This window comes from Polistes fuscatus, unplaced genomic scaffold (genome assembly GCF_010416935.1).
Source record: "Polistes fuscatus isolate 324 unplaced genomic scaffold, CU_Pfus_HIC Scaffold40, whole genome shotgun sequence".
Taxonomy (NCBI): Eukaryota; Metazoa; Arthropoda; class Insecta; order Hymenoptera; family Vespidae; genus Polistes; species Polistes fuscatus.
Window position 1 is genome coordinate 269,296 of NW_025113119.1, and position 20,330 is coordinate 289,625.

Here is a 20,330-nt window from a genome sequence, read left to right on the forward strand (position 1 = left end):
CCTATAACCTCTCTGTCTACAGACTTTTTTTATAATTTCATCCATGATAATATTGAATAGTAGCGGGCTCAGTGAGTCTCCCTGTCTAATGCCTCTTCTCAGTGTTATGGGTTCTGTTAGTTCGTTATCTATCTTTGCCTGTATGTTGTTGATCTGGTATATATCTTCTATTGTTTTTATGATGTTGATTCGTATTTGTCTGTTATAGAGGAGATGAACCACATCAGTTAGTCGTATAGTATCGAACGCTTTTTTTAGGTCTATAAAGTAGAAGAACGCCGGTTTATTATATTCTATCGACTTTTCCGTTATTTGTCTGACGACGAATGCTGCATCTGTACATGATCGTCCAGGTCTGAACTATTGTTGCTCGTCAGATAGTGTTATCCTTTAACTGATAAGATTTGAGATTACTTCGGTGACTAATTTCAAGGTAGTGCATAGCAGATTTATTCCTCTATAGTTCCCGGGCTGTTTTTTATCTCCTTTTTTAAAGAGTAAAATCATTATGCTTGTTCTCCATTCGTCCGGAATTTTTTTTTGTTCGAGGATCCTTTGTGTGAGAATAGTCAACTCTTGAACTGATCTTTCTCCACCGTATTTGAGGAGTTCATTTGCGATGCCGTCTTGACCAGGGCTCTTCCTGTTTTTCAATCCATATAGTGCTTTTCTCATGTCAGCTTCGTCGATAGAGATGTTATTATTTATCATGATATCTTTGACACCTTGTGTTGTGTTAGGTTGGTCATCCTTGTATAGGTCTTTTAGATATGCGGTCCATGTTTCCTTACAATTTGGCTTACTGGTATTAATTCCGTAATTTCTTTCTTCTGTTTCTAATGAATCTCCACATTTGTTTTTGGAGACCGTAAAAGTCCTTCTCTAGTTGTTTTGAGAACTTTTCCCAGTGCATGTCCTTCATTCTTCTAACTAGCGTACCAGTTTTGTTCCTGATGTTTTTGTATGCGTTGTAAGACTCGGCAGTTCTAGTTGTTAGATATTTAAGATAGGCTTGTTTTTTCTTCTTACATTGTTCTTTTATCTCTTTGCAGAACCATGGACTTTTATTTTTTGCGACGCCTCGTTTTTTACATTACTTGGTTCCCAATGCCTCTATGGCCGCGCTTTTTATGTTTGTTTTTAGTTTTAGCCATATAGTGTTTACTTCGTCACGATTATCAGCTGGGTTCAGTTCGATTTTTTCTCTTAAACGTCTTTTGTATAATTCTCGTGTTGTTGTATCCTAGAAGGTATCTATCTTTATTGTTCTTCGTTTGTTACGTGACTTTGATCTTTTCTTTTGTGGTGGCATTTGATTCTAAATTTACCAAGAAGTAGACTGGGTCGCTTCCAACGTCGGCTGCGTTAAGTGTTCTCACATCCAAGATTTCAGATGATGGTATATAACTATTGGTTAAGATATAATCAATGGTTGAATGTTGAGCCCGTGTGTTGCTCAAAGTTTACTTGTGTTGCTCTTTGTGGTTGAAAAATGTGTTTGTGATTCTAAATCCATTTAGGGAGCAGAAGTCTATCATGAGTTTTCCGTTCTCATTCAGTGTTTGCTCATTGAATCTCTGCATTATGCCGGTGATCGGTTGGTGACTAATGCGAGCGTTAAAGTCCCCTAAAATTACTACTCGTTCCCTCGGGGATAGTGATTCAATGATACGTTCAAGTTCTTTGTAGAAGTCTTCAAGTTTCTGCTTCGCTTTATTCTCGTCTGGTGCATAAATGGACAAGATATTTAGTGGGGACGAATCAGTCAGCAACTTGAGCAGTACAATTCATGATGATATGTGTTGACAGCTTTCGATCTGGTTAATGTATTTTTTATGTAAGGCAATGGCAACACCCTCCTTAGCTCGCTCGCTCTTTTCAACGCCGCTGTATATATAATATATTCACCGTATATTCTTTGGCCCTTGCATTTCTTCTTCGTTTCTTGGAGTGCAGCAATGTCTATTTTCTGATTTTCAAGTTCTTGTAGAATTTCTTGTTCTTTGTTATTAAGGGATTTTATATTCCAAGAGGCTATCCTGGTAATGTTTTTTATTTTTCAATTCGTTATCCGTTTTCTAGCATGGGTCGTCATCAGTGTATTCGTCCTATTCCGAGGCGCGTTGTGGTTTCTTCGAGCTTGTGCTTTATTTTACGTCAGGCAGGTAGCTAACCTAACCTAACAACCCTCCTCCTTTATTCGGGCTTCGGACCGGCAACATGACCCTCACGATCATATAGGCGAATTTACCAAAAGATATAAAAATTAAAAATAATAATAAAATTAAGATAGAGGGGAAAGGAAAAATAGAATTGGAAAATGCATTCACCAAATTTCAAGTAAATTCTTATGAAGGTATTAATATAGAAGAATTCAATATAGATATTCATCATTTAGATACTGACCAAAGATGTCCAATTATTAAGCTATTAGAGAATTATAAAAGCATATTTGCAAAAGACAGATATGACATTAGTGTATTTGCCAAAATTCCTCCAACACGGAGTCCTCCGGCGATTTGATTAATCTTTTTATGAGAAGGGTGAAAAGGTGAATTAGAATAAAATAAAACACGTAGTTGAGCCAATAAGTGCAATGCTTTATTGGCTCGTCAGGGAAAAAGCCTTACGTCAAAAAACCCTGGTTGGTATCAATACAATGGACGACGATGGATCACGGACTATGTCCGTGATCAACTTCTCGTCACGATTAACCCGGATGGGTAATCACGTTAAAAGAAATAGAAATTATATCTCTCACCGTTAATTATCGCCTCTACTTCTACTACCGGGTTACCACCTCTACGTCTATTACCGGGTATATCTGTAAGACGTATTCGTCTTAACAGATTAATTCTTTGCCTCTCTAATATTCCTCTCGCTTGTAGTCTCCGGGTATCTTGTTTCCAAGAGTTCTCGTAAGCGTCCAGCGTTGGAATAGACCGAATGTCTTTGATAATGGGCCCTGCAGGGTGCACTCACTCGACGGTCGAGTGGTGGGGGTTATGGATGCCGGTTTTTTTTTTTTTTTGTTTTTGAAGGGGTTAAAAAAGAGGCAAATCTTCCGAAGACCATAAGAAGGCTCTCGCGACCTCAGGCACCTGACGACCGCGAACGCGCAACTCGTGTGACCGATTCTCCCCTTACTTCCACTTATTATTCAAAGAGGCAGCAAAGGGTAGCCTACGGCCTAAACCTCTATCATCTGATTCGTGAAATGTCGACAAGAAAATGTTTTCATTGCACGCGCCAGGCTGATGTAAGATCTCCCGGACATAGGGCTACCATAAAGCTGACAGCCCATCCGCCCCACGGTGTGGAGACACGTGAGTATAACTTCACCACCGCAGGACCATTCCATACACACCCATTCATTCATTCATCCATTCTTCTTTACCCGTTCATACTATCTCTTTCGTTACTGAGGCCTATTCACACACAAGCGCTCGTCCCCATTCTCTCCGTTAAGGACTACCGTCGCCATTGAGGTAACAGCAGTCCCACCGTTTCAGAGTACGAGACTCAAACCGACGGGGTCTTCATCAGGTCATTTTATCCTCGTTCTTCATCATGAACGGGCGACGATTTCTCTTTCGTCCTTCAAGCATCCATCCTCTTTCTTACTCCGGAGTACTGTCTCAACAAAAGTGGCGATTTCCGTCCAGAATTTCTGATTTCGGAGCAACAAGCCGACAATATTGTCAGGCGATATTTTTCCTACCGTCGTCATTAATTCTCGTCTCCTGTCCACCCAGCGGTCACAATCAAAGAACGTGTGTTCCGCGTCGTCCGTCTCGTGTCCGCAGTACTTGCAGTCCAAAGTCCGTACAATGTTCCGACCGTGCAGATAGTGCCTGAAGTAACCATGTCCGGTAAAGAGCTGAGTGAGGTAAAAATTCACCTCCCCAAATTCCCGTCCCGTCCAGGCACCCAGGTCGACTATCAGTCTTTTTGTCCACTTTCCATACATACCAGCAGTCCAGCGTGCGTGCCAGTCCGTCATGGTACGTTCTCTCTCATTCTTCGCCGCGTCGAGCCTTGTCGCGCCTGCATCGCGTTCATGTATTCTTTTGCGCTCCCTACCTAATAGGTCTATAGGAATCACGCCCGCCACCACGAGAACTGCCTCCGTTGAGACCGTTCTATAGGCGCACGCAACCCTAAGCGCACTCTGTCTTTGAACTCTTAAGAGTCTTTTCCGGTACACCCCCACATCGAGAGCGTCGGCCCATACCTCCGCTCCGTACAAAAGGATCGAGTGAGTCGTCGACATAAGCAGTCTTCGTTGCATTGTCTCGGTCCGTGTGTGTTCGCCATCAGCCGGCTGAGCTGAGATATTCTCGCTGCCGCCTTATCGGCCGTCTTTTCGATATGTGGCCAGAACGTCAGCTTTGTATCCAAGGTAACCCCCAGATACTTGGCCTTGTCACTGGTCACGATCTGCTCAGTTCCAATCATCATCGGCACTGTAGTCGGTATCCATCTTCTCGTCAGCATGAGGATCTCCTTCTTGCTCAGCGCAATCGTGAGTCCATGCTCAGTCATCCAGTTGTCGACCCTCCTCATTACTTGATTGAGAGTCAATTGTGCTGTCTTGGTCTCCCTTTCCACGATCACTGCAGCTACGTCGTCAGCGTAAGCCACAAGCGATGCGTTTCGGGGCATCTCCGTCCTTAGTAAGTCATCATACGTGGCGTTCCATAAGTCTGGTCCCAGGATAGACCCCTGCGCTACTCCCGCAGTGATCCCTCTGGTCGCCTGTCCCTGTTTCGTCTCGTACGTTATGCTTCTGTCCTTGAGATAGTCCTCCATCACCCGAACCAGGTACGACGGAACCCTGAAGGTCCTTTTCAGAGCCCGCAGTATATCCACCCACCTGGCCGAGTTGAAGGCGTTCTTCACGTCCAGTGTCACCAGCAGAACTAACGGTCGTGTTCTGTGGTTCATCGTCTGAGCTTTGTGGAAGGTCTCCACAACGTCGCGTATCGCTCCGATTGTAGATCGTCCCCTGCGAAAGCCGTGTTGTGTATCGGAGAGGCCACCGGCGGCTTCGATCGCGTCCGTCATTCGTGGTCTTAGCAGTAGCTCGAAAGCCTTGCCCGTCGTGTCAAGGAGACTCAGAGGTCTGTAGGAACTCGGCAGATGTGGTTCCCCCTTCCCTTTATCGAGAAGAACCAGCCTCGCCATCTTCCATCTCTTGCTGAAAACGCCCGATGCAAGACATTCGTTAAACATGTCCAGCAAAACGTTTGGCCTTTTCTTGGCTATCACTCGGATAACCTCTCCAGGTATCCCATCAGGGCCAGGCGCCTTTCTGGCCTTCATCAGAGAAGAAGCTCTAATGACCTCCTCCTCCGTGAAGAAAGGAACCTCGATCCCATCGTGGGCCTCGTTTGTCTCCTCTCTGTCTGGATGTGGAGGAAAAAGTCCGTCCACAATTCGTCCCAGTATCGTCTCGTCTTGCAACACAGGCGGACCCCGATTCTCCAGTTTCCGAGTCACAATTTTGTAGCCCAGTCCCCAGGGATCGTTGTCCACCTCGTCACACAGTTGTCTCCAGCATCGTGTTTTGCTGGCTTTTATTGCGACCGTCAATGTCTTCCGTGCTGTCCTATATTCTGCCGATAAGGTATTAGCTTCCGGCTTACCTCTTTCTCGCGCGCGATACATTCGTTTTTTTCGCTCTTATACACAGCCCTCGCAGATGAGCGATCTCGTCTGTCCACCAGTAAGTCGATCGTCTATGGTGCGTACTGTGTTTTCGTGGCATTGAGACGTCGCAGAGGTGACGGATCAGCCTCGTCGTCTCATCCACTAGTTTTTCCGTCCTTTGTCTTCCCGTCAGCCCGTACGGAAAGTTGTTTATTGGAGCACAAGCATCCAACAAAGTCTCCGTCAGTTTTGTTGAGTCCAGTTTGTTAACGTTCCACCGTAGTTTGTAATCGGTTCTGTCGAGTCTTACCGCCCCATCCGACACTTCAAAATTGATGTACTGGTTATCGCTGGCCGTAAAGTCATCGATCACTCTCCATCTTTTTATCTGTGACAGAAAGTCTGCTGTAACCATCGTGACGTCTGGGATGGAAGATCCACACCCTGGTCTTACGTATGTCGCGTTACGTCCGGTGTTGGCCACCAACAGATCTAGCCTGGAAGCCATCTCCAGCAGTAACCTACCCCGTTTGTTGGTGTTGTCCATGCCCCACTCGACCGCTCTTGCATTGAGATCGCCGGCTACTATGAGGTTGCCCGGTAGCGCCCTCAACGCGTACTCTAACTCGTCGACCTTTCTGTCGAATTCACCGATGGTACTGTTTGGGGTGAGGTAGACACTGACATAAGTGACGGTATCCAGCCTCACCCAAACGTGATCCTCGCCCGCCATGCTTCCGCGTACGCGCGACCCGTTCCTCACCATCCAGATGGCCGACGTTCCCGATGCGTTTTTAAACCACGTCGGTATCGTCAGGTCTCTGTACTGTTCGCATATCATGAGTACGTCAGCGTCGTGTTCTGTTGCGATGTGGGGCAGCAATAATTGTGCTGTCTTGCATCTCTGCAGGTTTCCTTGTATCACGGTCATGTCTGCGTCTTTTTCCTGGACTCCTCCAGCGCTGCCCTGAACACCGCGCACTCTCCCTTACCAGGGATGTGTTTAGTGTCCCGGTGCCCCGCTTCAGAGCACAGGAAGCATTTAGGAGTCACGTTACAGTCTTTACCGACGTGGTTGTCCCCTCCGCACTTCCAGCAACACCGTCCTCTGTCCGGTCCTTTGCACGTCCGTCTAGTGTGACCGAATCCTAGGTACTTGTAGCACCTTGGGACTTTCAGTCTCGGTTTGACACGGCGGTCCATCCATCCGATTCTGATTCGTCCTTTGTTGAGGAGAGCCCTTGCTGCGCCTCCCTCAACCTCACAAACTGCCATGTACTTGTTGTTCTTGTTGGGTCCAAAGATGTGTACCTTAGGATCCCTTCCGTCTGACGTCTCCCGTTGTAGTGCGTCAGTCACGTCCTTGATGTCAACGGCACAGTCGAGGTCCAAAATCTCGAGCGCGACGCCCGAGGTGATGTCCCTCACACTTGCCTCATCCCCTACAGCCTGCTTGATCTTATCCTGCAGGGCTTCTCTCGCGTCTGCCCCGCTTTTAATGCGAAGCAGAACGCCTCCATCCTTCGTCACTTTGTAACCTCTTATTTGCACCTGTTCCGTCGTCAGGTCAGCGTCCTTCATCCGTCTCAGTGCGTCAGCGAACGTCTTTCCGTCGGAGGGTTTGATGAGAACGGCTCCGCTCCCGAGGTTGCGGGACCGTGCTCCTCTCTTCCTCTTCTTATTATCTTTATTTTTGGGCTCTTTGGTCGCGTTCGTCTTCGTCGGAACAGGCGTCGTATCGTCTTTCGCGTTGCCGTCGGTCCTGTCTGGGCCTTTCAACGTCCTTTTCTTATGGGACACCGTCTTCCACCCGGATCCCCCCGCCGGCTTCTTAGTCGGGGTGAAATCCGGACTGGATCCGGTAGTTTCCCGTTTCCTCTTTGTCTGTGGCGTCAGTTCGGTCTGTCCACCGTCCTTATCGCCACCAATGCGGACCCGAGCACTGCTCTGCTGCAACTTACCCTCCTGCCGAACAACGTCCAGCGCCTCCCTCAAGACAGCTATGCTTGCCTTGACGGAGGAGCTGGTGTTCCTCGGCATGTTTTTTCAATCTTGACCAACTCGCAGTACATTGACGCGAGCCGGTCCATCACTCTTCCACTGACATACGAACCAGGGACCCTGCAGTGGTTCCGTTGTACTCATACTCTCTATCGATTTAGTGGGCGCATAGTAACTATCGATTTTTAGTTACTATGGATTTTTGGTTATGATCGATTCCGATCGTACAATTAGTAACGTCAAAAATTACGAAGCATTTATAGACCTGCAAACAAACAAGTATTGTTCAAAGAGACCATACAGATGTTCACTAGAGGACAGAGCGGAAATTGAAGGCCAAGTAAATAATTTATTACAACGTCAGTTTATTGAAGAATTTTTCGGCCCTTTTGCAGCGCCAGTCACATTAGCTTATAAAAGAGAGGAAGGAAGAAGAGTAGACTGTGCGTGATTTTAGAGATCTGAATAAACTGATAATGCCTCAATTTCAACCGTTTCCCATAATTGAAGATCTAATGGTAAAGACTGTAGATTGCAAGTTCTTCACAACACTCGATATAAATTCAGCCTTCTGGTCCATACCATTGAGTGTTCGAGATAGATAAAAACTGGGTTTGTGACACAAGAAGGTCATTACCAATGGACGGTTTTATCGTTTGGATTGAAAACAGCTCCATCAATTTTCCAAAGAATCTTAGTAAATAAATTAGAAAAAGATAAGAATATCTTATCATGAAAATAATATTTATTATAAACAAGATAAAAAGAAACGTAATAAATAGCCCTAAGTGAAGAATATAGTAAATATAATAAAAAAAACCCATGAAGAATTTTGCCATATTGGATGAACCAATTAGAAGCAAAAATGAAACCATTTTATACGGCACCAAATATATCGATTAATATAAAATTGATATGCAAAAACTGCGAAATTTGCATCAAAAATAAAACAAGATTAAATAAGAGATTTGGATTGATGTCACACTTGGGCTATTTCTTTAAGTCAAATTTGCCGCGCTTCACATGATCCGCGAGCTCTTTAATTAACTTACATTAGAGGAGGTGATAAATATAATGATAAGAGTATTTGAAGATAGACAATGAGACAGAGAGAGGAGAAAGAAGGATTGGGGAATCAAGCAAATGTGTGTAGAAGCAACATAGATGAATAAATTATATAAGAATAACAAATATATTACAAAAGTAAATTAAATTAGTGTGAATAAAAAGTGACAATAATAGACTTTAACTGTCGTTTCTTTATTTACAGGTAAGAGTGTACATATTGTGGAGACGAAATTTAAAACTGTCTTTTTGTCGGTCCGCAGCCGATAAGCAACAGCACATGCAGTGTAGCGGTTCGTTTGTATAGGATAACTATGAATGTATGTCTGTGTGTGTGTGATTTGCGCGCGAAATAACGCGGACAAGCCGTTGCGACAAAAATATAGAAAAAAGAAAAGAAAGACAAGAGAGTTAGTCGTAAGCCGATCGTCCAGACGAAAAAACGTTTAAGACGTTATTTTACTAGCACTTTAAGACGTTATTTTACTAGCTGTTTAAGACATTATTTTTACTAGTCGTTAGGACGTTATTCTACTTTACTAGCCTTTAAAACGTTTTTTGATTTTATAATTCTTTGATTTTTAATAAATACTTATCCGTTCTTTTGGCCATACTGATAGTTCTACAATATACTCACTAACAAAACCTATAATTAACTTTATCGCTATCTCCATACCTGTCCTACAATATTATAAATAATCAGTGTAAGTAATTTATAAATTTTGACCTCTATTTACAGAGAAACACATTTCGTTTTATTATTATCATCAACAGTTAACCTTAATAAGTAATTGTCTTACATACATATATAATCAGGTTCTTATGGCAAAATTTACAAAGCTTCTTACAATGTCGTAACATTACTTACTTATATTCTCACATTTTTGGTTTATTCTACTCACCCCTCCTCTACCAATATTTATTTACAAACTTAAAATCAAACTATCTATAACTATAAGTAACTAAATGTACTCGTATTCGTCTTCGACTTCCCTCCCATTTACCTTCGTCCTCATTCTTTTACACAGCTCCTCAACTTCTCTGAAAAATTCACAAAACCCAATCTGAATCTTTTCGCCTAAAATGTTTATCAATTTCCCTCTTATAACTTTACTCGGTTCAGAAGAGTGCCCTTTTGAGTCAGTCCGTAAAGGGTACTTTACTCGGGATCTGGGCAAGAGGAACCTCTATCCCAAAATAAGTACAATCTTTACTTACCTTGGCGCTGCCCTTGATGTTAAAATTGCTCGATGATTTTAAGGAATCCTCGGAATGTGGTCCCCTGTGATTTCTGGAGCTCCTTAATTCCAATTATGCTAGCGCTTAGTTTTGAAGATAGGTACAAGGAATCAGGTGCGAAAAGGAGTTCAATTATTTGATTAAGAACAATTCCAAAAAAACTTTAGGTAAAATAACAGTATATACTTAAGTAACTTTAACAAGAAACAGCACAAGGTTATGCACCGTATAAACTCACAATACGAACACGGATAGTAGCAAATGTAGAAACTTTTATATTGTAGAATTAAGAAACAAATATTGAAAACTCGTTTACAACGTAGAAAACTTTTATCAGTGTAGAAATTAAGAAATGATGTTCGAAATAATCAAATTGTTGCAGTGAACTAATTAAATTGTTTCGGTAGACTATTACCATTCGCCACCTGGGATTACCCTTTGAATCCGATTTTTTGGTACAATCCATATCGGAGAGTTATATGGCGAAAGAGATGGCCTAATTATATCATCTTTAAGCAATTCCGAAGTCTTTTCCTCACTTCTTCCTTGTGAACCGGAGGAAATCTGTACTGCCTGGTATGAACAGGAACATTGTCACTCGTAGTGATTCTATGTTGCAAAATGTCCGTGCTACCAATAGGTTCATTAGGAAGGTGGAAGATATTGGCATTCGCCGCTATCAATTTTGAAACAGAGGCTGCCTACTCCGAATTCAAATGTTCAAGACGGAGGAGGGTTTTGATGGTATCTGCCCGAGAGGATACTGAGGTTAATAAAGGCTTTGGAGTATCTCTCTTTGAGGTTGAGTCTGTGGAAGTGGATGTGAAAATTGTGTATAACGTGTGTAAGTACAGGGATTCATCAGAGTCTTCTACTTCGGATTTAGGATTTGACATTGAATTCGGAACAGTTCCAACATTATAGTCAAATAATTTTAAATTTGGAATTTCAAAGGAAACTGACCCCAAAGTTGTGTTTGTTATTTTAAAGTAAGCCTTTCCGTTTTTATTCGTTACTAAAGCTTCACCGGCATAAACTCCAGATGGGAGTCGTAAACGAGGAATATACACCTCCTGTATTCCGGTGTTTATTACGTGACAGTAGCAAAATTTGGAAGTTCTCGCCGGAATGCAAACGCTATTATTGACGGCAAACGGAATCTCTTTATTCCGTATTTTAAGACGTTCACCCACGTAATCAATGATAGCAGAATTCGACCGTAAGAACTCGTCCCCCAAAATCCCATTTGCTTTAATAGGAAAGTCTTCTTTTACCAAGTGAAATTTAATTAGTTCTCCGAATATACAAATTTTGGCAAAACCTAAAGTGCTTTGCCGGTCAGGAGAAATGCCAGTCAACTGTACTATATTTCCGTCTTGTTTACCAAAGTATTTTTCCGTAATATGTTAGTCTTAATCAAGTTAATATCCGCGCCTGTGTCAATCATAAATGTCACGGTCCCAACTAAATGTCGAGAAGTACCCGTGACACAAGGAGCCCTGAAAGTAGGTTTATATTTATTTGTTTAATTTCGACGTTCCCGGCATCGAACTTGGGCTATTTGGACGCAGTATCGGTGAAGGGGAGCGACGCGCGTCTTGCGTCGCACCCTCCGTTGCGTTTCCCGAATTTTTTTTCTATTTTGTATTTTAGATTTCTACATTCGAGAATCGAATGACCTCTCCTGCAGTACCGACACTGCTTAGTTCGTTGCTTCTTAGTATTTGGTGGTGATTTCGGGCGATTCGGAGATTTTCTGCCCGATGGTTTCGAAAAATGTTAGCCTATCTTTTCCCAACAAGATTCTTCCAAATGACCCTGTCTTTTTACAAAACTCGCAATATCTTACCTTATTTATAGGTTTGATATTTGCGACTCGATTCTTAATTGTTGGGGACACTATCCTTTTCGCGTCCTCCTGAATTTGCTTGTCTATTCTTAGCAAACAAATCAATGCCGAGTTAAAGTCCACGAATTTCTCGAACCGCATTGCGGTACGATAGTCACTAGGAAGACCGCGTATGAAGGCATTTAACCCTTCTTCCTCGATCTTTCGTTCGGCTGTTATTTCCAGGCGCCCAGCCTGTTCAGATTCCTCATCTATGATAGACTAAGTTAAATCCCTAATGCGACTAAAATAATCTAAGGCATGTTCTCCCGTTTTTTTATACTCGATGGCCAACTGTCCCCTAATAATTTGAACTGTTGAGTGGTAAGAACGCGTCCTTTATTCTTTCGATTAATTGCTCCACCCTTGTAATTTTTAAATTTTCAATAACCACGTATGCATGTCCGCTAAATTTAGAAATTATAGTAGTTAGTGACGTCTCGGTCTCGTTAGTATAGTCGATTGGTAACGAGTCCAGCGCCCTTCTGCAAGATCAAGCGAACTGTGACACAGATATGTTGTGTCCGTCAAATTTAGGTATATTTTCTGTTATCTCGCGTAGTTTAATTGTACTATGCGTGGTACGTGGTAATGGAGATGGTGGTTGAGGGGCAAATGGAGCTATTCTCCTCATCACTTTCAGCTCCCGTCTTAATTGCTCGATTTCTGTTTTTAAATCTTCATTATTATTATTCATGTTGCAAGATTGTGTTTTTCGTCTGGGGTGTGGCTGTGGAGAACTAGGACAGGATATATCGGGCGTTCGGGATACAGTGACAAATGAGCCCACCGGAGTCCCTGCTCGTTCGAACCCTCGAAAACCCGAAAAGTCTGCGCCCAATGATCTCCTAAGTTCTACGTTTCTCACGCTCTAAATCCCTTCTTTAAATTTCTAATTCGCATTCTTTTTTATCCAATTCCTCTTGTCTCCTGTATGTTTCTAACTGGATTTTACCTAATTGTTCTTGGAAAGCCACTATCTCGTCCATTTTCTTTTGTATTAATAGATCTTTTTCCGTAGCCACGCCCGTGTAACCCATAATTTCCTCGTCTGTAATTGGTGTATCGGGTCTAACGCGTCGTTGCTCTTGAGACATTTTGGAGTTATATTTTAGGAATGAAAAAAAAAAATAAAAATTGATGGTAACTCACACTGAGAATTCAACAAGCAAATAAAGCAAAAGGTCCTCGTTTTGGCAATCCCACCGCTGTACCAGTTTTTTTGTCTCTCTTGTGATATGTCTTAACACTAAACCTACCGACATTTTATGTATACCTAATTCTACCATGAGCGGTTAAATGAACGCTTCAAAAAAACATAAGTATTTTAATATAGAAAGAGATTATAGCCAATTGGATAGTAAACAAAATATTTTTCTGGTGCTACAATAAAAACGCGCTCCTCGCTTTTCTATTTAGAAAGTTTTATTTATGCATTTTCAGTACATTTTTTACAAATTACAGCATTTTGTATTGCACACTTTCAACATACGTATTTTTTACATTTTATACAAATTTTGTTAGTCTTATTGACTTTACAGTATCTTATTTGACAAGATCCTTCTGATATTCAGTCCCGAGCTCTTCTGCCAATTGAAATAAAAATTCTTGTCTCGATATTTCTTCTCCCGCTGTTTTTTTATAAAACCCAAGCATTTATTCCGGCTAAATCTAAGATATTGAAAAATACCTGTAAAGGCCATCTTTGACATTTAGATTTTACACTATGTATTCTGGCCATTTGATCGGCTACATCTACACCGAATTTTGTTTTATTGTAAAATCTAATTGTCTCTGGTATACAGGTGTCACTTTTTTCAATTTGAACGGATGAATGCATTGAACTAAGTATCAATACTTTTTTATTCTGTTTAGCTTTATAAATTGAAAGAATAAAATCATTCGATTTGTATAATTTTGTTGAGAAGCGTGTCATACTATCCTTTGCCTGTCTCGCTAATTTTGGTAGCTCTCTTTTATTTCTGCTAATAGTTCCAACAAGGGTAGTTTTTTTTGTAAAAAGTTCATTTGCTAATGACTCGCTTGTTAAAAAATTGTCAGTTATTATATTTCTCCCATGGCCTGTATATATTTCGACTAATTTCAAAGCTACTGTTTCTAGCATTTATATAGGTGACCAGAAAATGGTCGAATATCTCCCAATGAGTTCTACTAAACAGTTTAACGCTGGAATGAGTGAGATAGGACAGGATAGATAAATGAACAAAACACTTTTACGCGGCACAAAGCTACTTGCCTCGGCATAAAAACTCTCACGGAATTGAGAGAAAGAAATATCTCATTGGGAGATATTCGACCATTTTCTGGTCACCTATATAAATTCTAGAAACATTGGTGCCCCGGGTGAGGAATGAGTGATAGGTTGGATTGATAAATTCGTAAATCGGAAAACGCTTGCGTCTTTGTTCCTCGGTTCTTTGTTGTGGACTTCTTTGTGGCTTTGTCTGAGTTTGCGTCAACGTTCTTTGTCCGTGAGGATCGCGTGGTGCGTTTGGATTCGAGACGTGCCACGTGTTGGGTCTTCACTTCTAGCCGCACGGCTTACCCCCACTTAGCTAGCGCTTCACTTCCAGCCGCACGGGTTCCTTCTTCCGGTTTGAGACTTAGGCTGAGCGTTAGGCCCGTTAGTGGGGACGCGAACAGCGAGTAGTAGGGGCTCTGAGAGTTGGTCCACGGTGGGGCGTCATAGCGCCGCGTTTCCTTGGTTACGGGTTAAAGATCCGGGTCTTCTAGCACGCGCGATCTTCTCTTTCCCCTCTCCTTCGTCTACCGTTTCGGAGAGCAAGAGTGGGGACAAGACAGCAGCCCTCCGTGTTCTAGTTGTCGTTACATTTAGTAATTCCATTTTACGTTTTTAGATTCGCTCATCATGCCTCCTGCTGCTTTGATCAAGTTGGTCGCCCTGCAGAGGACGCGTCTCGCCGAGCTTAAGAGTATCCATCGTCGGTTAGTGGCTAGACCGCTTGCGTCCCTGGAGGTCGATCTGATTCAGCCGGGAATAGATGCGTTGGCTACGGTATTTGCGGCGGTGCGGCAGACCCACGAAGAGATCGCAGTTCAGGCCGGACGCCCTCAGCGACCCGTATATGATAGAGGATGAAATTAAGAAAATCCGTGAGGCATATGATGAAGCCTTCCACGCGTTCGTAGCGTTGCGTCGACAGCTTGTCCAATCAGAGGCGCCTACCTTCACAAGGGAATCTTCCCACCCCCAGGGGTCCGGATTAGATCCGAGTTATTCGCAGCTCCCAAAGATGTCTCTGCCGAAGTTTTCGGGCGATGAGGAGGATTGGGAGAACTTTTTTTACAGTTTCAGGTCCATGATGCACGATGCCTTGCGACTGGACGATACCACCAAGTTGCGATATTTGAAATCGTGCCTAGTCGGTGAGGCTGCAGGATTGATTAAAGATGTGTCGACTAGCACTGGGAATTAGACTAGCACTTGGGAGGCGTTAAAGGCACGATATTTTAATCCGATACTCCTTCTGTTTAAAAAACTTCAGGCATTGTTGGATCTTCCGCGTCTTAAGAGGTAGTCCATCGCGGAGCTGCGTTCACTCCTTGATAGGATGCAGTGTATAGTTAGGTCTCTGAAGAATGCGGGTTGGCCGTTAGAAAATTGGGATAGCGTACTTTATTTCTTGATGGTTACTCGATTGGATGTGGACACGCGTAAGTCGTGGAATGCGGAACTCATCTCGATGGAGGGGTTGAGCACAGCTTCAGGATCGGAGTCAGGAAGGAGAGGCGCCCCTGGGCCCTGCTTTATGCCCACGTTCGCGGAATTGATCGGATTTCTCGAGAAGAGGGCGCGGGATTGTGAAATGCAGGGGGAAAACCGAGGGGAAAAAAGGGTAGTCCCCCCTAGATCAGGTCTCTTGCGCAAGGTTCCCATTCGATGGTTTCGGGATCACGACTAAGGGGTTTGGAAGTGGTGTCCAGTGTCCACTTTGTGTTGATCCACACCAGGTGGCTGGGTTTATCGGTGCAGGTCAATGGCGTTACCGGAGCGGATACGAGAGGTTGGGCGTTTGCCTTGTGTGCCAATTGTCTCAGGATGCATTCAGGGAAGTCTTGTCCCTCGGGGGCGCTTTTCCGCGTGCAAGGGCAAGCACCATACGCTTATCCATACGCCCAGTAGAGTAGGAATGCAGAAACTCGTTTCCAGAACGGTGGCGGGAGGTTCGGGAATTAATGGGACTGGTGCGCCGCCAGTGAGTTTGCATGCGGCTACGTCCTTGGTTAGCGTTAGGAGTATTCTGCTTGCTACTGCACGAGTTTGGGTAGCAGGTACTAAGGGGAAGGGAACATGGGCACGAGCGCTTCTGGATCAGGGATCGGAGGTTTCCTTTGTTTCCGAAACGATCACGCAGTTACTCGGATTGCCTAAGCGGCGTACTTATGTGCCTCTTTCAGGACTTGGGGCAGGAGACGCGGGTACGGCCCGGTCGGGGTACGAGTTACTATCCGGTCGGCGTCGATACCACCTTCCAGGTCGAGGTGGACGCTCTGGTGTTACCAAAACTAACTTCTCTGCTTCCGTCTGTCAATTATACTTCCAGGGTTGGCGGAGACCTGTTCAAGGACATTCCGTTAGCTGATCCTGAGTTTGTCGTCTCGAAGAGATAGATGTAATTTTAGGTGCCGATGTTTACGGCCAATTACTCCGGCCGGGGTTAAGAAGATCCTCGACGTCGCAGCTCATCGCGCAGGATACGGCGCTTGGGTGGATCATCTCCGGACGTGGATGGAGGAGCTGCACGGCGGGCGGAGGCGACAGCGACTACCTCTTCTTCGCTTTTGCACTGTTCGTCTCAGGAGGAGTTGAATCACATTTTGCAGCAGTTTTGGGAGCTGGAGGAGGTGTCGGATGCACCTAAGAGAATAAAACCAGAGGAGGAGAAATGTGAGTTAATTTTTCAGGAAACGCATCGGAGGGATTGGAGAGGTCGGTACGTGGTGCGGCTACCGCTGAAGCAGGAGCTTCCCCCAGTGGTCGCAGAGACAAGACGGATGGCCCTTAGCTCTCTGCTTGTTTGCACCGTAGTTTGCACGGGATTCACGATTGGCTCAGGCGTACCGTGACTTCATGAGGGTGTACGAGGAGCTAGGCCACATGTTCACGAGTCCCGAGGTCGGTGGTCCTGCGCTGAGAGACATGGTACTTACCTCACCATGCCGTGGTGCAGCAGGATGAATCCAGGTGGAAACTAAGGGTGGTATTCGATGCCTCTCGGCGTACGAGGAACGGACACTCGCTAAATTCCTTTTTACTTACAGGCCCTCCATTCCAGAGCGATCTTTCTTTAATCTGCTCAATTGGCGTAGGTACCGAGTGGCGTTCACGGCTGACATTGTAAAGATTTCGTCAGATTCGAGTGGAGCCGGAACATCAGGACTACCAGCGGATTATCTGGTCGCCCGACGCAGCATCGGAACCGGTGGAATTTCGTTTAAAACTGTCACTTATGGCACAGCTTGCTCTCCTACCTGGCGATTCGTACTCTGTCGCAGTTGGTACGGGAGGAAGGTTCGCGGTATTCATTGGGGTCTCGGTGTTTGGAGTCGGAGACGTATGTCGACGACATTTGTCGGTGCGGATGACATACCGACGGCGGTTAGAAAGAGGGATGAACTGGTCAAGTTATTAGATTCTGCTGGCATCCAGTTAGATAAGTGGCGGCTAATTCTATAGAGGTTTCTTCCAGATTCTGCACGACGGGGCGTGGAGAAACACATAGGAAGGTGATCAGACTGTCAAAACGTTAGGGGTTCGATGGGTCCCGGAACAGGACGAATTTAGGTTCGATGTGGCTAGCGTAGCAGACTTAGCTGCCGCCCACACCAAAAGATCCGTTTTGTCGAATATCGCTCGCTTATTCGATCCATTAGGATGGCTCTCCCCGGTTACGGTTTTGTCAAAATATAATGCAAGATATGTGGCTTTTGAAGAGTGATTGGGACTCCCCCTTACCGTCGGAGCTTCGTGAGCGTTGGTATGAATATTGGCAAGGTTTGGTTACCTTGCCGAGTTTATCCGTAGGGCGCTGGTAAGGTGGTACTTCGAACTCTTACTACCAGATTCATGGCTTCTCTGATGCGTCCTCGCGTGCGTACGCCGCCCGGGGTGGTATACTGCGTATGATTAAGGTGATGGGAAGGTGTCAGGGTCGCTATTAGCTTCAAAATCTAAGGTAGCCTCCGTTACAAAGACTGGAGTATTCCTAATTTGAACTTGCGGCAGCTCTCTCGTTAAGCTTATCCGTCACCTTACGAGTTTGGATTTCTTACAGAAACGCCCAATTTTTTGCCTTGTCAGAATCCAGATTGTGCTACTTGGGCTTCGTAAGCATCCATTCCACTGGAAAACCTTTGTAGCCAACCGTGTCTCCCTTATTCAGACTCAACTACCATCAGCCTCATGGTCACATGTCCCGAGCAAGGAGAACCTGCCGATTTGGCTTCGCGAGGAGTCGCACCGGAAGAGTTAGCCAAGAGTGCCCTATGGTGGCACGGCCCTTCATGCTGGCTGGGCCTCCCGTCCAGTGGCCACGTTCTATTGAAACGGTTCGAGTGAACCACGTCCGCTACAGCTCGAATGAGTCCGAGATCCTGACTCGGTTCTCCCTATTTAACCAAGCTTCTTCGATTTGCGCTTATTGCAGGCGACCCGTCGTTCGGTTGCGGAGCGGCCGCTCACTAGGGGTAGGGTCTTCGTCTCATTTTTGACCAGTGCTGAGATTTCCGACGCACGAATACTGGTCATTCGCCTAGCCCAGGCAACCGCCTTTTCGACAGAGATCGGACTCTTGAAAGCAGGAAGAGATTGCCGAAAGGTAATCGGCTTAGCACATTGGAACCCCTTCGTGAGTGAGGGGGATGGTCTCTTACGGGTGGGAGGCCGGTTGACACGTTCTCATCTAGCTTTTGATCGGGAAACACCGCCAGTCTGCCTCAAACACTCGCACTTAGTCGACTATTTGTGCGGCACGCACACCATCAATGCCTCCATGGGGGTCCGGCTTAACATTGGTGTTACCTGGTCGCAGGTATGGGTCTTAGGCAGAATCGGTTGATCAAATCAGTTTATTCGAGTCTGTAGCTGCCAAAGGCTAAGAGCTCATGCCTAGCTCACCACCTTATGGGATGATTCCCCTTGATCGAGTGGTAGGGAGTGGGCTTATGCGGGTTGGCCGTTAGAAAATTGGGATAGCGTACTTTATGTTCTTGATGGTTATCGATTGGATGTGGACACGCGTAAGTCGTGGAATGCGGAACTCATCTCGATGGAGGGGTTGAGCACAGCTTCAGGATCGGAGTCAGGAAGGAGAGGCGCCCCTGGGCCCTGCTTTATGCCCACGTTCGCGGAATTGATCGGATTTCTCGAGAAGAGGGCGCGGGATTGTGAAATGCAGGGGGAAAACCGAGGGGAAAAAAGGGTATCCCCCCTAGATCAGGTCTCTTGCGCAAGGTTCACCATTCGATGGTTTCGGGATCACGACTAAGGGGTTTGGAAGTGGTGTCCAGTGTCCACTTTGTGTTGATCCACACCAGGTGGCTGGGGTTTACGGTGCAGGTCAATGGCGTTTACCGGAGCGGATACGAGAGGTTGGGCGTTTGGCCTTGTGTGCCAATTGTCTCAGGATGCATTCAGGGAAGTCTTTCCCTCTAGGGGGCGCTTTTCCGCGTGCAAGGGCAAGCACCATACGCTTATCCATACGCCCAGTAGAGTAGGAATGCAGAAACTCGTTTCCAGAACGGTGGCGGGAGGTTCGGGAATTAATGGGGACTGGTGCGCCGCCAGTGAGTTTGCATGCGGCTACGTCCTTGGTTAGCTTAGGAGTATTCTGCTTGCTACTGCACGAGTTTGGGTAGCAGGTACTAAGGGGAAGGGAACATGGGCACGAGCGCTTCTGGATCAGGGATCGGAGGTTTCCTTTGTTTCCGAAACGATCACGCAGTTACTCGGATTGTCTAAGCGGCGTACTTATGTGCCTCTTTCAGGACTTGGGGCAGGAGACGCGTACGGCCCGGTCGGGGGTACGAGTTACTATCCGGTCGGCGTCGATACCTTCCAGGTCGAGGTGGACGCTCTGGTGTTACCAAAACTAACTTCTCTGCTTCCGTCTGTCAATTATACTTCCAGGGTTGGCGGAGACCTGTTCAAGGACATTCGTTAGCTGATCCGAGTTTGTCGTCTCGAAGCGATAGATGTAATTTTAGGTGCCGATGTTTACGGCCAATTACTCCGGCCGGGGTTAAGAAGATCCTCGACGTCGCAGCTCATCGCGCAGGATACGGCGCTTGGGTGGATCATCTCCGGACGTGTGGATGGAGGAGCTGCACGGCGGGCGGAGGCGACAGCGACTACCTTTTCTTCGCTGGTTTTGCACTGTTCGTCTAGGAGGAGTTGAATCACATTTTGCAGCAGTTTTGGGAGCTGGAGGAGGTGTCGATGCAC

At 45.3% G+C, this 20,330-nt stretch overlaps 1 protein-coding gene across 1 annotated transcript; it reads left to right on the forward strand.

Annotated features, from left to right (window-relative positions):
* Positions 1-14,868: 14,868 nt before the first annotated feature.
* Positions 14,869-15,303, forward strand: LOC122521576. The gene has a single exon (XM_043642422.1). The coding sequence runs from the start codon at positions 14,869-14,871 to the stop codon at positions 15,301-15,303; it is 435 nt and encodes a 144-aa protein (XP_043498357.1).
* Positions 15,304-20,330: the final 5,027 nt, after the last annotated feature.

Bases quoted from the DNA above. Each gene is read 5' to 3' on its own strand.
- LOC122521576 (XM_043642422.1), top strand. From the start codon at position 14,869: ATGCGTTGGCTACGGTATTTGCGGCGGTGCGGCAGACCCACGAAGAGA.